This window comes from Hermetia illucens, chromosome 3 (genome assembly GCF_905115235.1).
Source record: "Hermetia illucens chromosome 3, iHerIll2.2.curated.20191125, whole genome shotgun sequence".
In the NCBI taxonomy this organism is placed as follows: Eukaryota; Metazoa; Arthropoda; class Insecta; order Diptera; family Stratiomyidae; genus Hermetia; species Hermetia illucens.
The window spans coordinates 35,261,377-35,276,283 of NC_051851.1; the positions used below are offsets into that span (position 1 = coordinate 35,261,377).

General features: G+C 37.9%; 2 protein-coding genes across 2 annotated transcripts; one reads left to right on the forward strand and one right to left on the reverse strand.

Annotated features, from left to right (window-relative positions):
* Positions 1-45: 45 nt before the first annotated feature.
* Positions 46-7,330, forward strand: LOC119651836 (leucine-rich repeat-containing protein 40). Its single transcript, XM_038055632.1, has 10 exons — positions 46-310; positions 4,705-4,895; positions 4,949-5,152; positions 5,214-5,337; positions 5,392-5,564; positions 5,685-6,019; positions 6,077-6,220; positions 6,281-6,469; positions 6,526-6,717; positions 6,772-7,330. The coding sequence occupies exons 1-10, from the start codon at positions 157-159 to the stop codon at positions 6,875-6,877; spliced, it is 1,812 nt and encodes a 603-aa protein (XP_037911560.1). The 5' UTR covers positions 46-156; the 3' UTR covers positions 6,878-7,330.
* A 3,024-nt stretch (positions 7,331-10,354) lies between these two features.
* Positions 10,355-12,780, reverse strand: LOC119652847. Its single transcript, XM_038057199.1, has 3 exons — positions 12,368-12,780; positions 12,195-12,291; positions 10,355-11,363 (listed from the first exon to the last, which is right to left on the reverse strand). The coding sequence occupies exons 1-3, from the start codon at positions 12,500-12,502 to the stop codon at positions 10,891-10,893; spliced, it is 705 nt and encodes a 234-aa protein (XP_037913127.1). The 5' UTR covers positions 12,503-12,780; the 3' UTR covers positions 10,355-10,890.
* Positions 12,781-14,907: the final 2,127 nt, after the last annotated feature.

Sequence of the window (14,907 nt, forward strand, 5' to 3'; positions counted from 1 at the left end):
ACATCCACATCCAATTGTAGCACTAAACAGCACTATATACCAACTGTCACTTGTATGTATTAATTTGTTTTATATACAGCGGGAGTAGCGTATTCCAACTGTTAAGTGCGTATATTTATTACATTTGTTTATTCTACGGTTTAATTCATCAGGACAATGTCTCGCGATGCTCGTCGTAACATACGAAAAATAAGTCCAATATTCAGAGAAAGGCAGAAGGCGGAGGATGATGCGATTCTAACAAAGTCGCTTATAAAAGTCGCCTTGACATCAGGCAAATTGAATCTTTCCGGTCGATCATTATCTTCAGGTAATTTTGTAGATTTCGTAAGCATTTGATACATCAGATTGCTCTTGCAGATGTGCGGTAGTTTTTAAACATTTAAACTAAATAAGTTAAGATCGATCTTGTAATAGCTCTTAGGATGGTGCCGACAAGTTTTTGCTGTTAATACAGAAATTTGCTTTTGCTACCAATAAAATAGCTGGCGCTGGTGGACTGGAGATTGGAGAACAAACCTACTCAGTTAATTCAATCCGTATTTTCTTAAACGGAATAATGAATATTTTGATTTTGGTGAGCTTGAAACACAAGCACGGGATGTTCCTCTGCATAAGAAAGCACTTTCTTGGATGATCCAGATTTGATTTATTCAACTAAAGGATGTGTCTACTAGTACCGACAGACAACTGTCCCTTAGACAAAGGTTCGGATCAGGCAAATATCGATTTCTGTATCAGACAAACGTTCGGGTCTCTTTTAAAGAACCGACAAACGTCTGTGTCTCAGGCAATAGGCAGACAAATGCCTGTTTCTCGTCAGACAAATATCCGTCAGTCACTGTGCCTAACAAAGTCTGTGTCAGACAAATTCTGCATCTGAATTGGCATTGGTACCTACACAGTACGGTCATATAATCCTATGAATTGAGTATATACCTCCATGACCAGAAAAAATTGCGACACCCTGGCGTGGTGTAAAAAGTAATCGACGGACCCTGTTGAGGTTTTGTGGCATCAAGTGTGTAGTAGTACTATTCGAACAATATTCGGTTTGTGAGGAGAGTCAAAAGGAGAACACTTAACGTCTTAAAACCTGGGTACCCATCAATGTACAATTTGTTAAATTCCTTTCGTTTTTGGAAAGTTGACTAAAACCCTCTCTTTTTTTAATCATTTTTTATTTTTAAGAAATAGGTAACAATAATATATGGATTGAAAAAATGAACAAAAAAAAAACAATCTTTTAAGATAACAAAAATAACTTAAATCTAATAGCCACTGTGGGCTCTCAAAATTTTTGAATAACGATTTACAGACAGGGAAGAGAAACAGTAACAAATAAAAATCTAATTTTACAATAAGTTAGCAGCACCCGTTCAATATGTACATATTTACAAAGCCCCACCAAGAAACAAATGGCAAAACTGAGTACAGCCGCCGCTAATCAGCATACCGCAGCCACCAGTACCAAGATTTCTCTTTTTCATCCCACTTAATATCAATTGCTCTCGCTCTGGAGTATCTCCAGTCGAATTCCGGAGCACCCACAGTCAAGTTCAAGTTCGTACTCATCATCGCTACGAGGTGGCTGGGAAACTTGTTCTTCAGGAGCCGGAAAATCAGTTTATCCAACCAGACGGTATCAAAGGCCTTCTCCATGTCTATAAGGCAAGCGCCTACGCACTAACCATTGTTAATCCGCCAACAAATATCAGACATTACCTTCGTTATTGCATGTATTGTCCAACATCCAGATCGAAATCCGAATTGCGCATTCGACAATAATTCCTTCCTCTTGATATGCCCGTTCAAGGTTTTCATTACCAAAACCTCAAACACCTTGTTGATGTTAGGCAACAAACTGATTGGGCGGTAGCTCTTAGTACTGGATGAATCCTTCCCTCTCTTTAAGATAGGGAACACTCGGCCTTTCTTCCATTGTCCTGGAAAGAAAGAATTGTTCAATAAATTATTGAACAAGATGCAATAATTACGAATGGCAATGTCTGGTAAATGCCTGAGGACCACGTTGGGAGTGCCATCCATACCGGATGATCTCTTATTGTTTACCTTTTTAAATATGGTGGTTAATTCCCCACATGAGACAAAGTAATCAAGCAGATTATCACTCGGTATGAGATCAGTCTGCAATGCAGAGCCAAACTGGAGAACTGTAGTGCTATTCAGGCTATATTTGAAATTATGGACATCTCGTTCTACAATTTCCGAAAGCCGCGTTGACTCGTAAGTCCGTTCTGGGCCGATGCACCGATTCAAAGTACTCCCCTATAAATTCGAGTTTCAGAGCATCATCCATCCCGATGTAATTGACTTGCACATCAGCAGTTACACTGTTCGTGTCTATATCTAAGTCAATAGGGTGTTGAATCTCGCTGCCACCGGCTTTAATTCTCGGTACAGTTACTCGTGACTTCTTCCGGAATAACATATTTATCTTTATAAACATGGAATCTGAATCGCTTGGTGATAAACCCTTTAACTTCTCCCGCCATTGGGAGTTCACGTCATTTATGTAATATTGGCAAATAAGATCGCGCGCGATCTTAAGAACTGATTTGAACTCAACCAATATGGGATGATGATAGTCCCCATATCTTCGATAGATTTTGTTGACGCGAGTGAGCAGACGGCTTTTCATTTTTTTCAGCCTTTTTATGGTTGCAGTTTCATATTCTTCCATATTATTGCGAGGTTTAATCTTAGGCACGATTTGTTCAATTCTATTCAGCGTCAAGTTCTGCAACTTGAGAAGATATTGAAGTATTTCCTCGTTGCTCAAGTTCTTGTCACCTGGCGCAATTGTACTATCGTTTTCTCCATCAATAGGTGGGCATTCCTCTCGATATCCCCGAATAAACCTCTCTTGGAATTTCTTCCAATCTGTTTGTTTAATGTTCAGCCTGTGGACGCCACTGTCCTTCGGCAGAAGGCGAACTCTTCGTCCATCAAACAGAACTTCAATAAGAATAGCGGTATAGCCGCTATCGTAAGGAAGAGTCTGTAGTTTCCGTTGAGGATTCCTAAAATTAAAGTTCAAGCGCGCTTCAGCAATGCACAAATCCGGATAGGAATTTACCCTGGGCCAGGTTGGACTCTCTGACCCATATAATTCGCATTTATACTCTATCTGATATTGCTCTATCCAAAGTTTGAGAAATACCCCTCTGGGCTTGTTTGTAGCATTTAGCCACGAGGTATGCTTAACATTCGAGTCGCCGGCTATAATATAATAATATAATAATTATGCAGCCTGTTCAGTTTGAGTGTCGTAAACAGAGAATGGAATTTTTAAGTTGAACAAAAGTACATATATAATCCACCCAGCCTACCCGCGTGCTCCTATACAAAATTTATGTTATTTATGTATGTATGTATATCATAAAGCAAATGTGTTTCTTGGCAAAAAGGTGTATACATATTCATAGATAAATGAAATATAGTAGCCTATCTTCATTTTTAATTAATAAAAACAAGTCGGAATACTGGAAGCTGGCGCTTCGGGTATAAAGGTTTTGTGCACATCTTATATGAGAAACTTTCTACGCCCATTTTTCCATTCGTATATGGTTAAAAACCGAAAATATTCCTTCATATTTTTCTCAAACTACAAAATATACATACATATTATAGACGTTGATATTATGCTCACCATAATCAAACAAACATTGTATACTCCCCATACATGTGAATGGAGGGTGCAATTTTTTTTAACAGAATGTAGTCATGTGGGATATCAATTAGTACTTTTCAAAACTGGCCCATTTTTGATGTGGGGTGAAACGTAGGGGAGTTAGGGCTCAAAATATGACCCACAAAAAGTGTAACACGTTTCGTTCTCAGAACCTATCCAACCGAAAAATCTGAAAAAAATCACAGTGGGGTATCTAAACGAAACCTAGGCCTTAAAATACATCCCGTCCCGATATCTGAAATTTAGCCGGAAACCCCCCTTAAGTTTATGCTAGAACTACAAAATTGCATTTGTATAAAGAACGACATAAGGCACAATTTGGTCAAGTTTGAAGAAAATCCAACTATTATCGACAATTCTGCCTCTAAATATCCTAAACAGGATTCCGGTCGAGACGCTGCTGGTGGCATACAAAAACAGGAGGCAGGAGTGTGTATATGTGGAAGGGGGCTACTTTAAAAAATGGCAATCATTTGTACTATTCTCATCAATTTTTTTAATGGGTCCTACTACTTAGTAATAATCGATACCGTTCATTTGATACTCCACATTAGGAGAAATAAAATTTACACCACCTTTTCTCATATATGGGGCACCCCTCTTCACACAAACTCATTCTCTTATTCTCTGTATGCATGGGACTTCATAGTTCCCATATGTCCACCGAATTTTGTTAGACAGTAAATCGATTTTTATAAGGCTTTGTTTTAGAAAAAAGCCTTAGCAATACGAAAAAGAGACTGTGCGGATGCTCTATAGTTTACAGAGGATTGAACATTTATTATTGATTAAAATTTATAACCGCAAATCTCAAACATTTTTGCTTTATTTCTAATTGAAATGGGTGCACTTTCAGCGCGGTTAATTCTATAGTGTTTTTTATTAATACAAATTACAAGAATCTAAAAACGTATTTGCCCTTTTATGGAATAAACTTCATTTAAATTTCCAGAATACAGTGCTATTTTTGTATATTCTTTTGTTTCCAGTGCCGAATAAACTGTGGACACTATACGACAGTGAAGCAAGTGATATTACCGTAGATTTTAAGTCAGACAGCAGCGAACGGGATGATATATGGTGGAAGCAGCAGCCTCTTACCAATTTAGATCTTAGCTCAAATTCTTTAGCTGTTATTTCACCTAAGATTGGGGACCTCTGTGAGCTTACTGTATTGGACGTGAGTTTTTTTACATGAAACAGCCGAACTTTCTTTAAAACTATTCTTTACAGTTACATGATAACGTCTTAACCAGCTTACCAAAAGAAATTAGTTTCCTTACAAAACTTACTAAGCTTAACCTCTCCCGTAACAAAATTGTTAACTTGCCTAAAGAATTATTTCTATTAAATGAACTGAAATACTTGAACTTGTCACATAATTCAATGGTGGATGTGCATCCCGATCTGAGTAATCTGGTTATGCTTGAATATCTGGTGAGACTCAATTATTTGCTATGGGTATAATATAAACTAAGCTTCTTGTCTATGTACAAAGAATCTTTCCTATAATGGGCTTACTTCACTTCCGGATGGTTTAGGATTTCTAGTACGGCTAACTGAACTCAATGTGAGTTATAACAAATTGAATTGCTTGCCGGAGGATATAGTCAATTTGAGGAGTACGTGAGCTAACATAAATAGAAACTGCACCTACATTTCCAGCTTTATTACAGATCTCCACAAACTAGATGTGATGAACAACGACATTGAAGATTTTCCAGTGGGTATGTCGGAGCTGAGGAAATTGGAATGCTTATATGCCCAACATAATAATATCCAGAACTTGCCAGATTTCGTTTCTAGCGACAATTTGAAAGAACTTCATATATCGAATAATTATATAAAGGTATTGCATTTTATTTTTGTGGTGAACGACTGGATAATGAACCCTTGGATTATGCGGAGGTTTAGAAGAATCATATTGCCCTAATTATTAAGACTTGCTTTATCTATTTACTTTGTCTAGGAAGTGCCCGTTAGTTTTTGTGAAGGCCTATACAATTTAAAGGTTCTGGATTTACGTGATAATAAAATTGAGACATTACCAAACGAAATTGGCATGCTTCAAAGTTTAATACGACTTGATTTGTCCAATAATTCGATTAAGAATTTGCCCAGCACGCTGGCGTCGCTTGTCCATTTAATGAGTTTACAAGTTGATGGAAATCAAATACGGTCATTGCGTCGTGACATCATACAATGTGGTACACATAGGATCCTGAAAGCACTAAAAGACCGATCTCCAGATGAAGATGCACTGAAAAATGTGCATTTTGAAAGGACAGCTAAGTTTCCAGATAAGTAAGTCATGCGTGCTATGTCTATCAGTAGTTGCAATTTTGATTTTTATTCTATTAGGTATGAAATGCAGAGAAGTCATGGACTCATAATTAGCTCGCAAAATTTGACAGAGGTTCCAGATGATGCTTTCTTGGAAGCGAAAAAAGCAAATGTGTACAAAGTCGACTTTTCTAAAAATAAGCTTGGATCATTTCCGGCTGGGTAAAGAATTATATTTTCCCCGTTCGAATCCCTTAATCACTTATGAATTTCGATTTTTAGATTAGTCAATCTTGCTAATGAATTGCAAGAATTATACCTTCCACATAATTTAATTACTGAAATCCCTTCATTTATTGGTGAATTGTCAAGAATTTCCTACATCGACATTTCCAATAACCTACTAACCGATTTACCACACGAGTTTGCAGGATTGAATTATTTGAGGGAATTGAATATGTCATACAATAGGTTAATAATATATATGCTAAGGCTTTCTGGTTATTAATCGATTTGCTTTGCTTTAGATTGACAAAAATTCCTGATTGCATTTTTGAACTTAAATCAATTGAAATCTTACTGTTGCGTGACAATAAGATTGAGAAAATCGATGCATCGACAGCAGGACTTGGACGTCTGAAAAAGTTGACGACATTGGATTTAGCGAACAATGATATCGATTCGATTCCCCCGATATTGGGGAAATTGACGAACATAAGGTAGATGTTTTGTTATTTTCCAACTATTCAAAATATACTAATTTTCAATTGCAGATCGCTCGATATTGTTGGAAATCGTTTCCGGCAACCGAGGCATCAAATATTAGAAAAGGGAACAGAGGCCATCATGATGTATCTCAGAGATCGTATACCAGCTTAGTTAAGTTTTTGTTTTATTTATTTCATTCGTTTTAATTCGGAGCATTTAAATGATGAAGTTCGCTGTCACTCTGTCTATGACCCTTTCTATGACTTACTTTTATCAAAAGTTATAATAGGAAAGTCTGCTTGCTCTCTCTTAATATTACTGGACCGCAGGATGAAACATTTTACGTTTATCTTCACATGACTATCGGCACATGTTGAAATTCTCTAACAAAACGAAAAGATTACACATAATGGGGTTATGGATTAGAAGCAGAAATTAAGCAATACCTGTTGATATATTGAAACAATGACTAGTCACGCCACACAAACCTTTGACATAACGCAGAATATTTTGGATAAATTAGTGTTTCTATGCTCGTTACTACAACAGTTGGTAGAATGTATTTGAAATAAAATAGAAAATTGTGTCATAATAAAAAAGTAGAAAAATCAGAATATAAAATTATATCATTGTTGTAAATGTCGAAGTCAGCTATAAGCACTGTCTCTGTTTCGTGATTGTTGGTGAGGAGAGAGAGTAGTCTGGCTCTCCGTGGCGCATTTTGTCAGTGGTGCTACCGACTATGTACTTCAAAAGCTTATTAGTTTTGCTCGCGGGCTGAATATTTTGGGCAAACGATGCGATGGGCGGTTTTCTAAGCGTCAGTCGATATCGCTGCCCTACGCTCGAGTCCCGGATGTTTGTGTTCGTCTTTGTCTACTATTAGCTCAGCTGGAGCTAAATTACATATAGATCTAAAATCAGTAAGGTTTATGAATTGTGGAGATTCGGGGCGTATCTATAAGAAGCGTAAAAGTGGTATAAAAAGATCGGAATAAAAGTTAATTTTGGAAATAGAGGAGGCTTTATTTCATGATGCTATCACAGTAGAATGAGTTGCTTCCTTCAATATTCATTCAACGTGGTAACTAAACGCGTTTTTTATATGATCACATTTTCGAGATTGGCGCAACAATTTAGTCGAAATCAGTAAGGGCCAATTTGAATGAAATTTCATATAGAGATTGGCAATATTTGATTTTCAGGGAACAGGCAACGTATGGTTTTGTCCAGGGTAGAGGCAACTCATCAGGCGCTTTCTCACCTCTACCTTTGAGAGCAATGTGAAAGAAAGTGGTTTCCAGGTCATATTCGCTCCTTTTCATAGATCCACAAACGCGAAATGGGTGTGAATCATATTGCAACAAAAACAATACTCTAGTCCGGGTCTAAGCCGGTCGAAGCAGAATTAATTTTTGTTTTAGGATTGAGGGAGCCGTGGATACGTCATCTGCCAGTTGTGGAATACCACTTAATCCTAGTTGCGCTGATGCGTGGGGCGTCCGGTTGCTTTCCACGATTTCATTTGTTTGATCATCTCTTTTACTTTTGTAGCTCTGATAGGTGGACTTGTCAAAAGCCGACACCAACGCACACAGGATATCGAAAAGTTCTGTTGGATTAATGACTTATGAATGGAAAATCCGGGACGGATAGATGGCGAGAATATTTCGAATAGATTTCAACGGAAGAATTTGATCATCCTCGACTTCCACAAGCACTGCCGATATTTCGAGCAGTTCCACCTGTCAGCGCCATTTGTCCCCACGTACTCGAGGAGGGCGATCAGACCCGAATCTGCAAGGAACTCATTTGAAGTGGCTCTGCCACGAAGCCTCACCGGAGGTTATCTGGTACCATGGGAACCGGGATGGCCCTCTGAGAGCATATGCTCCAGGAGAATTCCTGGAGGATGTGCTTTCGGCCCGGTTATTTGCGGTTGGCCCCCTAGTGGGAGTTTCATGGTGGTTGTGGTTATGCCTACATCGCGGGCAGAGCTCGGAGCTCGAGCGTGGAGTTGCGATGTACAACTCGGGTGCCGTTCTCCTTAGTTGCGGCAGAGGTGTTAGAGAGTCAAACTCGCCTCATATTTCTGTCTGTATTTAACTGACAAGAAAACACAAAACAGCACATTTTTCATATGAATTCTATTAGCATTTTTTTACACCAGTTTTTCCGTATACCTTTTGAGTTTTCTCGACCATCTATCATGTTATTTACTCGATTCTTTTTTTTTGTTTTATTCTCATACCCGTATACGTTAACTAGATAAAATTATTCCCAGCATTCGATTTACGGCTTGTCTTCTGAAGGCGTGAAACAAAGGACGCCAATTTTGCACCTCCGACCCTTTCCCTTCATCGATTTACTATCTATCAGCTGTCCTACTATGTAGATGGGGAAAATATCGAATATCAGCTAAGTGTGCGACAACCATTCGGAAAAAATGTGTGGCCTGGATGTCAACAGTCGGTATCAAAATGGGTAAGATCGTACGAACAGAGATGTGTCGAAATGTAATGTTGGAACTACGTTTGGACAGGATGTGTTTGAATTAACTCTATTGGCTCCTACGAAGTGCGACTTTTATTGTTCATCAGTTTTTCATTAGTTAATTTTTGATGGATTGACATATGGTAGACTGATAAAATACTGAAGGTCCTAAGCCTAACCAACCCAAGAACCGTCGAAGAAGGGCTGGGTAAATGATTTGGGGATGTGTAATGTCCCAATTCAAGAATTTGTTTACACAAAAACATAGTGCCATGAGCCAATTGCTTGTGGATCTACATACAATAGCTAAGTTTAAAAATGCGGATCCAGACTGATCACTCCCAAAGTAACACAGCTGTGGAATTTGTCAATACGAACCCACTTATTGATCAGCAGATCGACGAAAAATCCCGTATCTGATTGATTGAAATGTGAGGGGTGAGGTGCTAACGAGCGAGTCATATTTAAGTCGTTCGTTCCATGAAGGATCAACGGGAATAGGAGTTACAAAACTACTTCTGAGGCTTATCCTTTAATACATCAACTTACTTTTTCTTATGGGAAATTAATAAAAGGGCGAAGAAACCTGTTCAGTGCAAATCACCATTAAGATCTACTTAAAATGAATTAAAACGTGATTTACGAAATGGAAAAATCGCGTGAGCTAATTCAAATTTTCCACGCCACCTTCACCCTGAAACGACTGAACTGCATTAAGGTCTCATTCAATAGTTCAATGATTCAAACTCAACAGAATAATATAAACTATCTTGGTAACCGGATAAACGACCGACGCGGAGGGATTCTCGAAAAAACACTGGAAACGGAGTTGAAAACAAAAAAATATGTATTGACTTCTCAATAAAAAGTCTAAACTAGGACTTGCCTTAAAAGACCCTCGTAATACCAATCTGGACTTATGGAATTCAACTTTGAAGTTTAGCATTCACATCTAAAATCTAGTTGCTGCAGAAAGCAATGATCACCAGTGCATGCAGTAAATGAAAATATAAGATGGGAGATCTGATTGCCGATAACGAAGTATGAAGGAAGACTACCTTCCTACGCTATTCCCTTATCTAGGCGCCTGCCTAGTGTGAAACAATGAAAAAATTGAACTTTCTGCAAAATGAATAAAAAAATGAAACAAATATCAAGAAGGCACACAATAATTTTACTTTTTAAACAATGTATTTTATAGCATTTGTAAGAGAGATTTGAAAACTTATTCCTAGTTTCTCCAGAAAGATACAATAAAATAAATATATCGTTAAAAATTGTATAGTATCGAACCTATTCAAATTTGACTGCAAGATAGTGAATTATAAAGATACATTGTTCACTATATTATGACGATACTATGCAATTGACACGAAGAGATATTTTCTTAAAACTTAAAATTTAAAATCATTTATGATACTCAAAAAAGTTCGAAAATGCTTTGAAAAAATAAGTAATTGCTTAGGAAAGATACAAAATTGATTGAATACGAGAAGAATTTGACTGAAAAGGGCTATATGTAAAGTGAAACTTGTAGAAATCAAATATTGAATCATTCTTACTATTGCTAAATAATCGCGTTCCAACCGAAACGGTAATGACGATATTATACGACTATAAATTAATACCTGAACTATTTCATTTATTGAAATGAACCCTAAGAATACTTTAGCTTATTCGAATACTGAGAATTAAAGATTCGATTTCAGCGTGGTTATAATGCGATTATGGATCAGTGGTTTCGATGTGGTGGTAACCTCATCTACGGTTGGGCATGTACCATTTATATATCGTTTGCAGCCCTTGGCGCAAAGAGGGGCTTCATCCAAATTGATATCAGCTGGTGTTGGTGCTGGTGTTTGCGTTTTATCATCATCATCATCAAATCGGGTGTTTAAAACAACAGATAGGCTAACACATGCTAGTTCTAATGTAGTTGTATTCACGCCCAGTACATTTGATAGTTCGGGAAATGGGCATGGTCCCGGTTGACCTAATGAGTAACATTCGTTCCGAACACGCACGGTTCCGTCGCGTTCACATGGGTTGATCTGGCATTCAGGGATGGCTTTATCTTTCGGTAAAATCAGGTAGCTTCCTTCGGAACAGGGTCCCTTTCTATATGCTGAGTAGCATTTATCAGTGGCAGGGTGAAATAGATGACCTGAAATTAAGTGAAGTCAAGTTCTTATTATCATGTTATCTTGAAAATTATAAAATTTCGAATTTTACATATTTTTTGGATTTATTTTGAAAATCTCTTTCACAAATCTCGGCTGAGAGACGTCATAGTCAATAAATGCATCTATCATACCGATAAGAAAGAATATAACTCCTCAAACAAGTTGAATTCCGTTTACTATGAGCTTGATTCTTACTATTTTAAGCTTGATAAATTATCAACATTGTGGTCACCTCTCACGATTACGATCGTCAGAATAGTCGGCATGGGATCCATGCAATTCTTTCCTCAGATCTTATACTTGCATTTTTCTTAAAATGCGAAGTCATTGGGGCTTTGTAAATTCCGTTTATAGTTTTTTAAGCTACTAGTGAGCCAAGTTTAGCCTAACCGCAAACATTGCATTCATAAAAACATCCATGGGGGAATTCCACACAATGACTTTTCAATAACAATATTTACGGATATTACCAACGGTAGATAAAAACAGATCTTTATTTTCCAACTTCAGTTTTGTATATTCGGCTTCAACGTGCTTCTCAGTAAAGATGATAAATCTATATTAAATTCCATTCAAGAGACTTACAAGAGTCTCTCAATGATTAGAACGAAATCAGAAATTCAATGAGCTACTGGTTATCGAACTACGATCTTGACACGCCACACAAAAAAATTAAGATTTATTTATAGCGTGCGTCTAAATGGAGTAAAGCTGTGGAAACCGGTTACCAATTGGCGTTCTTAATATTTAGGGGTCAAGTTCTAAACATTGCCAAATTCTAGAATCGTTTTTATATCAATTGTAAGACTAACCTGGCGAACAATCGCAGATCCAATCGTCGAGCTGATCACCCGGATATAGAAGTTCATTTTCGCGACATCTTCCTGGTATGTAGATGGGCTTCCGTTTCTGTTATCAATAAGACAATGAAAAAATTATCAAAGATGGAAGTGGCACCGAATTGCAGGGTCAATTGGGTACTTACTGCAGCATTTTGTTTACTCTCTTCCTCATCTCCGCGTTCTGGAAAACCTACATCTTGTGATTGACACAGGTTTGCAAATAATACTATAATCACGAACCCAATTAGTTTTGAAGTTTTCTTCAAAATAGAAACCATTTTCGGTAAAAAAGATGTCACTTGAGTGAGCACTACTGATATGTATTTACTATTAATAACCCGAATGGATTATTACAGGAGAACAACTTGTATTGAACGGACAGCAGCAGCAGAACTGAGAAAACGGGCTCGAGTTCGTGGTGAGATAAGCTCGTCCCAGACAGCAGACATGCCTTGAGACTATGATTATTTTTTTTTAGCCGACCACTACTGGATTATGGGTAATAGTCTCATCAACTACCAGATAGAACCAAGTTTTCATCTTCTGGAATTTCTCTGGGTTTTTTGCTCAAGTGTTGCAACGGAATGAATCTGATGGAGGAATGAATGATTAACATGTTTAAATGCGTCATTTTGACCTACTGAACGTTCGATTCAACTAAATAAACCCAAAACATTTTAAAGAGTGGGTGTTTATTCATAGCCTGTTGTTGGAGAAGTAGTTTATGTAAACATGGCTAAACTAATTAGGCTAACTAAAAGCTCATTACAGAGTGCTTTTATATGAATCTTGGTAATAAGATGGTAATCTTCCCCGATATATGTATATAATAAGATGGCAATCTTTACAAATAAGTTGATGCACGATCAATGATTCACTTAGCCACTGAAGGCGCACATAGTTCAAAAAACTTTTTTTAATATATTTACTTTATTATATCTCTCTGGAGTAGAAACAAACAATAAATTTTTGAAATAATAAAACTTGTTGTTTCTTTTTCGTTGGTGTTGGTTTGTATTCTTGCAAATACCGATATTTCGGGAACCACTTGTTCCCTTCATCAGTGCAAACAAGTTTCTCAACTTGTTGAGATGAAGGGAGGGGGGAAGGGAAGGGAAGGTTGAGAAGGGAACAAGTGGTTCCCGAAATATCGGTATTTGCAAGAATACAAACCAACACCAACGAAAAAGAAACAACAAGTTTTATTATTTCAATTAATTAATCGTTGGAAACACCGCATAATTTCACTCTGAATAAATTTTTGAAATCTTAAAACTTCTATAGAATACATTGCTTATATTGCCTACAGGTTCTGCGTACCACAGCCCATAGTATTCATGAAGGAAAGCGATTCTTCCACCGTATAGCTAGAAATCTCTCTTGTATGTCTCTCGTGATCGCGATTTGTTATAAACGGGCCAAATCCTCCTTAACTTGGACAGGTGGTAAGCTTTCGCCATCTAAGGTGCTAAGTAGTGCGTGTGGAGCCTGTCTTTGACAGTCGGTAGTGAGAAACTGAATGTACCCGTCGAAGGACTGCCAAGAGCAGAGCTCCACCTGGCCAATCTGTCAGCCCGGTCATTCCCCTCTATGTTCCTATGACCGGGAACCCAGAGGAGAGTGACCTTGATCGTACCACTCAGACTGTCCAGCGCATTCTGCACTGCCCCACCAGCCTGGAGGATGTCGTCGCTGAGTACAAAGACTTAATGGCCACTTGGCTGTCGGTCAGAATAGCTATTTTACGTTTGGGGCTTGCATCCAGCTCCAGTACTTACGCTTGGAATACACTAGCGAAATCTGGGACACTATACGACTCGGATACACTGTGTGTATTCGAGAGAATGCCCACACCGACTCCACAGACCATGTTTGATCCATCGGTGAAGAATGCTGTGTCATAAAATTGCATTGATGTTACTGTGGCCGTAGGGCTTCGCTGTCAAGGCATCCGGACTCACGTAGTCTGACGGCACTGCACGCTACAACGTATTTAATGTGGAGGTTTAGCGGGAGGAGGTGCATTATTATTATTATTATTTAAACGGTGGTCCTGACACCGTAAAAATTCAGTCACTTCAGAAAAAATATAAAAACAAGAAATTATTGATATCACATATCGGTTACATATACAGCGGGAATATCGTCTTTCAGAAAAATGATCAGGAGATTTTTCAACATGCTATAAAAGATAAATTTATTTAAGTATGTGTTGTTATATTTATGATTTCATTTATCGTTTAATGGGGCTTCTCCTTCATTGGTCTGAGCCAAGTATTCCCGGGGCGTCCCACTCGTCTGCCATTTTGGAAAAGAGGATTCCACTATATGGCATAGCCCCAAATTGAGTTGTTGGTCTTCCTTAATATGTGACCTTTCCACCGTCACTTCTGTCTTCTAATCAACTCATCCGTGGAGAACTGGCCTGTGCCTTGATGAAGTTTTTCATTCGAAATTGTATCAAACCACTGCAGACAACCGAATTTGAACTTTCATTTCAATTTTAATGTTATGTAACACAACATAACTACAAGTCAACGATCTATCGAATTGGGGAGGTATTGAGTCATATCGAAGGAAATTTCGCTCCCAACTTCCTATAATGCCTTCCGGAAATCATTTTTTAAGGTGATGTGTCGTTTATGAGTTTACTGTTCCAGCAAATGTAAAGATTTACCGATTG